Raw genomic sequence first — 6,501 nt, 5'->3', positions numbered from 1 at the left:
CTATTTTGTGACTTCAAGGCATCTTCTGAGCTTTAGTTTGTCAGGGTCTAACACGAAGGCCGGGGACATCGGCGGCAACAAGCGTGTGGCATCGGGGGATCGAGAAACATGCAAGATGGAACATGGGAATTGGGCATCCGTGCAAGTTCATGAGATGGTTTAGGTAGACTCTGGCAACTGGGCTGGCAAGGCGTCCCGGGCCTGTGATAAGTAAGGCTTGGTTCGAATTTTCCCATGTCTGGCTAAGTCGGTTTGACTCGGGTTGATTCAACCCTTGCCGGTTGTTGGTGCCATCCGTCACCGTTTGAAGCTTCTTGTGTCTTCTGTATCTAGTCACTTCTTCTTGCTCCTTCACAACCCCAATCCTTTTTGTTGGGTTGCATGTACGTGAATGTATATATTTATACTAATCCAGAAAAGTCAAAAAACTGTGTTTTTAATCTGGTTTTAACCGAGAAAATAGAATCAGGAAATACTTCTCAAATCGCTAGAAATTCCGATTTCCCACATTTGTAGCCCTAAGCCCCCTTGCTACGCTGCAACCATTTCGCAGCACCAACCATCAGTGACAGAATCTCACCAAAAATACCACCGCTGACAGCGAGGCCCCACCGTGCAGTTACCAGTGGCTCACCGTAGACCAGGTGCAGGCAGCCACCAACTACCACCCTCCCCCCACCTTTCCGTCCCATAATTCATTCCAATCACTCACACGCACCGACCCACACCGGAGCAAACGGCCAACAAACACCGCACGCTCGCTCGCGCGCACACCGAAGCAGTGGAAAGAGAGGAGCGGACAGAAAAGCCTGGAAAGCCAAAAAAGAATTCACCAGCACAAAAGGGGAAAGGAGAGAGAGAGGCGAGGCGAGGCTAGGGTTTCGTCCAATTCCGCCATGGATTCCGGTGACGCGTGGGGCCGCTCCTCCTCCACCTCCTCCTCCGCCGCCGCCGCGAGGCGCCTGCAGTCCCGCTACGGTACGATCGATCGATCGGCTGATTTCGCCTTTTTAATTCGACGTTGGGGCTGATGCGTGATTTCGCTGTGGTCGCACGTCAGATCTGTACATGGGGTTCGACGACGCGGACGCCGGCGGGGACGAGGTGGAGGCGCGCGGGGCGGAGGCCTACAACTGCCCCTTTTGCGGCGAGGACTTCGACTTCGTCGGGCTCTGCTGCCACATCGACGACGAGCACGCCGTCGAGGCCAAGAGCGGGGTATGTCGCGTCGCCCTTTCTGATGATTCGCTTGGTCGGGTCCCGTTTGAGCCGTTGAGATAATTTTAGCCGAAATGGGACATTTTACGCCAAGTATTGTTAGGATGCGTCACGCTTGAGGACGGAAATGTTGATAATGGTGCAATTAAGGAACCCATACGTTTTAGTGGTTCGGAAAATCCATTGTTCTTGTAATTTTGATATGGAATAGGTTTACTGCTTTGTAGATTGCTGAAAAGATGAGATTCTTGAATGTTCTGCTGGAGAATTCTTGTTTGTCTGTGGTAGTTCGGGTTGGAAATGTAGAAATCAAGTTCCCTTTTGGGTGGCTGCGTTGGAACACTTTAGGAACCTGCTCCCTTGACAGAGAGTTTCTTTATGGTGTTGCTGGTTGGAATTGCGGGATGTGGTTGGCCTCTGGCGTTCCTACAGGAGTCTTTATGGCTCTTGGGAATTTTGGTCAGTTTGGTTTTGGAATGTAGTTCCCTTGGGTTGTAGGAGTATTAGGTATTGTTGGTTCTCGAGTTGAGTTATGCAACTAGCTGAAACAGTTTTGTGTTATGGCTGGCCAATAAGATTGTCAGTACACAGTGGAGAATATGCTCAAAGCTTAATACACTAATCCGAATCGAAGAAATAAACATCAAATGTAGGTTTGTTGAATTTAAATTTTATCATCAAATAATCATGACATCACCGAAATTCCTCACTTTCTCCTAATATTAGCAATGAAAGTGTGAAGTGGTAACTTCTCAACAACAACCATCAACTTTGGTAAAATTCTTACCATATAGCTGACTCGGTCTCAAATATAAGGTGTGCCGTTTTTTGAGATATATCTTTGACTAATCAGTTATTATTTTTGGATTAACTTATACGAAATCGGTATTATTCAAAAGTTCATTTCAACATGATTCCAACAATCTCATTTTTGAATCACACAATCCACATATGGTTGACCAATTAGATTCTTGATCAAAGATAATCTTGAGAAACATGTGCTATATTTTAGGACCGAAGAAGTATCTCAGCTAGTCAAATATATTTACTAATACTGAATTTGGAAAGAAAAGAAGTTGCTTGAATCAAGAAAATCTCGTATAGCTACAGGCCACTGCTCGCCTCCCCTGCTACACGGCCTCTGGATGCCAACGTGTTGTGCGGCACGCGATGACGAGAGAGGGGTTCAACACAGGCTAGCTGTTGGGCGGGCCATAGGCACTAAGGCCCAAGCGCCGCTTGCATTGCCCAGAACTGTGTAGGCAATGCCACACGTATTAACATGATCCCTTTTGTGATTATCTCCCATGATTGCTTTGCTTATGCATATATGCCTTTTTCCTGGAAAAATCAGAGGCTAGGCTGTCGAAGCCCACCTGATAGATTCACTACTGGCTATACAAGTTCCTTTTTAGAATTTCTCTTTACAAAATTTTAGTTTCCTGTTCTTAGTCTCGGGCCCTCTTAGGTGCCATGTATTATTCCTCTCTTCAGTTTGAGTAATTGTTTTTCTTGTTAAGAACTCAAGTTCTAAGCTCTCTGAATTGTAGAAGATCATCCTTCTCCTTCAAAGTAGGGCGTGCATTATTAAATATGTTATGTTCTATGTTGCGCGGATACTTCAGAAAGCGTGTGTATCCTGTCGGATACTGCCCCGATACTCGGATACTGCCCCGATACGGCCCGATACGTATCCCGTAAGTATCCGTTGATTTTTTAATTTTAAAAAAAGAATATAATGTTTGATACTCCGGGGATACTTCTGCGATACGTTTTGGATACCTCAAACCTCTTGTTCGATGTGAAATCCCCTCAATAGTAACCGCACACCTTTTGAAAATTCCCAAGATGGGCATGAGTTCATATCAAAACATAACTGGCAATGTTCTTACTCAATTGAGATGTGAGCAAGATAGAGACGATGCACTGATTGGAACAACAAACCTAAGAAAATCCCACTGCTAATTGATGAAAGTGGACCAAGTGCAAGAAAAGAAAGGGCTAATCCTACTGAGGCATTCTTTGACCTGGAAGCTCCTTATTTTTTCCCCCTATTTTTAATAAATAATATATGTATTATCTATATATAAACGTATCTCCGTATTCATGTTTTTAGAAAATTGACGTATCGGGCGTATCCCCGTATCGCGTATCCGATACGTATCCAAGTATCCATGCAACGTAGGTTATGTTGTTTGAGATATAGTTGCTAGGCTAGCTATGTTCGTTAGTTGAGAGTTTGGATACATGGTTCTTGCACATTTCATTGAGTAAAAGTTGTGTCACACTGATTAATTTGTGTGTGGTGCGGAGTAGAGTTATCTATAGAATAAAAAGAGTGGTACTTAACTTTTTATGGTTCGCGATTGCTACCTGGTTTTCTACATTGGGACTCACATTTACTGTTTAGGGACACTAGAGAGTTAAGTTTCTTGTTTTATTATTACACTTAGAATATAAATTAATGCGTGTTTTGCTGGGTTACCTTGAGTTTACTTGGACTGTAAGCCTAGAGAGAGTTAAACTAAAACGTACTCCCTCTGTCCTTCAAAAAACGTCTTATATTATGGGACAGAGGGAGTAGTTCATTTTTACCTGTATTAGGCATAATTGGCAGTTTAGTTTTCTTTTCTTGTAGGACTTCATTGTGACACCGTGCTCACCTTGTGTCCTTGCTTGTGTGAGCATAACTGTTTGATGAATTCAAATAATAAGCACTCATGGAATTTTATGAACTAACCTTTCAGGTATGCCCCATCTGTGCTACAAGGGTTGGGGTGGACTTGATAGGCCACTTGACAATGCAGCATGGAAGTTACTTCAAGATATCCTTTTCTTTATTCACACTGTACTGCTGCCAATGAGTACTAGTGACTTTACCATATTACAATGTGTCCTCTTCAGAATACATGGTTTCTATTGGAAGACAATTTATTCATTGCTTTCCTTAATGAAGAATACATGCAACGCAGGCGCAGAGTCCGAAAAGTATCTTCCGGGTCCCATTCTTTGCTGTCTTTGTTGAGAAAGGATTTAAGAGACGGCAGTTTGCAGTCCTTTCTTGGTGGATCATCCTATGTATCTAATCCTCCCGCTGCAGCCCCTGATCCATTTTTGCAATCTTTAATTTGTAGTTTGCCTGTGGCTGAACCATCGAAAGATTTTCGTTCCGACTCATCTGACAAAACATTTTTGCTAAATAAATTCCCAGATGAAAAGGTCGTAGAGAGGTATGTCACCTCAAGCTTTGTTCTTTCTGCTGCCTCACTCCGCTCCTTCTTTGCCACGATACTACTATCTCTGCTCAGTGGATGATAGATTTCCACATTCTACATTGTGCGCTGTCCTTGTGCATAGCCAGTACCGCTTTTTATGCCCTCTAAGCATGCATAAAATGGCAAAGCCTTGATGCCAATTAGTTTTTGTCATTGTTATCAATTGTATAGTACATTGTCTGTTATGGTTACGTGGTTACCTTTTTGACGTATTACTTGTCCCTTTTACGCTGTTAGTATGAGCATGATTTATTCTTTAATCTGCTTGGCATCATTTGATTTTGAAGATATTTGTCCAAGAAAACACTAGCTTTAACTTAATCATGTGCCGTATATCATAATAGTCTACCCATCCGTATGTTTCATACTGATGATTAATGTTATGTGCCTTATGGTTTTTGATGATTTGTTGCTCATCAGAATTTTTAAATCATTTCTCAGTACCAAATGTAGGCAAGTTGTACCTTTTGAGTTTTGAAATGTATGTTTTGCTGTAGTTTAATAGTTCTTGTTATCAAATATTTGATTGAATGTCTGTGGTGAATTTACAGAGCTGAAACATCTCTGTCCGAGAAGGATCAGAAGGAGAGGGCTCAGAGGAGTGCATTTGCCCGTGGGCTTGTGCTTTCCACAATATTTGATGATGATACCATGTAAGGGAGATCGACTTTGATAGTGGTTGCATGACATAGTCCAGGACGCTCAGCACAAGAGAATTTATCTAGAGCGCTGCAACCTTGTTCATGCAGCCACTGCCGCTCACAGGCGTTAACGACCAACCGGAGGTCCATCCAGTTATGAATGTATATGTATTTATGTATGCCTTGCCGAGAGCGCATCATGAGAATAGTGGAGGAAGGCCTTGTGTTGCAGCTTTCCACATGGAATAAATGGGGATACTATCCTTAGTGGCGTTGTGCATATACAAAAGAGGGGCGAGCTACTCGTCATGTATTAGATTATATTCTGTTTCATCAATGTAATAAGTGTGTTGTAAACTCATCTCATCCTTAGTATGTGAGATTGCTTTGATGCTTTCTGTATATATTCGATTGTGGTACATTTGACATTTGAGGAAAGGGAATGGAGTGAATTTAACATTTCTTGCTGTTTCAGATGTAAACTGAAATGAAATAGATTGGCCAATTAGTTTCTTATCTCTTGATGGTTAGTACATCTCATACTCTTTCACCGCTTGGTTTCACGTGTTGGGTCTCCATCTGATAGCAAACTTGATAGATAGCATGCCAATCGAAGCTGTATATCTAATTGCAGCTTCTCTGTTATATATGCACCGGAACGAAATTCAGAGACTCGGCGACGAAGCTGTACATCTAACTGCAACTTCTCTGCTGTAGATTGAAAACCTTACCTAGAAAAGCTGAACCTGATATTTACTAAAAGGGACGTGTTCACTACCAGGTCTATGCACCAGATGGAGAATGATGTGCATGGGGGCTAACTTTCAGTGGATTTGGAGGGCAAAAAATCCTTTGAAAATTCAAAAATTTCTTTGGCAGCCCTTTCAAAATGCTATACCTATTAGGTATGTGATGCAAAAGAAAAATGGCCTGGCAATAATGTTTGTTCGTTTTGTGATCACCATGAGTCGGTGCAACACCTTTTCTCCCATGCCCTGTAGCCATGTCCTAACAATGTGCGGCAATTCTATGCTTGGTGTTATGTTTACTTTCCAGTGGGAGCCATCTGCTGGGCCATTGGCTAGCTCGTGATAAGGCAAACCTTTTGAGAAGAAACTAAACAATCTCCCTTCGACATTGTGTGTTCTGTTTGGTCCCTTTTATTGTGGGTTTCCTGATAATGCATCCAACTCAATTCTTCTTTTCCTTCAGAGCTGTCCGTAACTTTGTATTTCGTTATGCAAGTAAATGGAAAGGGGGTACCCGCACAAAATCTTGGATTGATATTTGTGCTGAGGTTTGGACCTGGCACATCCATTTAATTTCCCAATTGTTGCAACATGTCATTCGCCATTCTGTTTTTTTTT

The 6,501-nt window shown here is 42.5% G+C and overlaps 1 protein-coding gene across 1 annotated transcript; it reads left to right on the top strand.

The window, feature by feature from the left end:
• Positions 1–720: 720 nt before the first annotated feature.
• LOC119276407 (protein DEHYDRATION-INDUCED 19 homolog 2) lies at positions 721–5,595 on the top strand. The gene is made up of 5 exons (XM_037557462.1): positions 721–978; positions 1,061–1,218; positions 3,966–4,043; positions 4,180–4,448; positions 5,045–5,595. The coding sequence occupies exons 1-5, from the start codon at positions 897–899 to the stop codon at positions 5,148–5,150; spliced, it is 693 nt and encodes a 230-aa protein (XP_037413359.1). The 5' UTR covers positions 721–896; the 3' UTR covers positions 5,151–5,595.
• Positions 5,596–6,501: the final 906 nt, after the last annotated feature.

This window comes from Triticum dicoccoides, chromosome 1A, assembly GCF_002162155.2.
Source record: "Triticum dicoccoides isolate Atlit2015 ecotype Zavitan chromosome 1A, WEW_v2.0, whole genome shotgun sequence".
Taxonomy (NCBI): Eukaryota; Viridiplantae; Streptophyta; class Magnoliopsida; order Poales; family Poaceae; genus Triticum; species Triticum dicoccoides.
The sequence above is the reverse complement of the archived record's forward strand: the minus strand, read 5'-3'. Positions and strand labels throughout refer to the sequence as shown.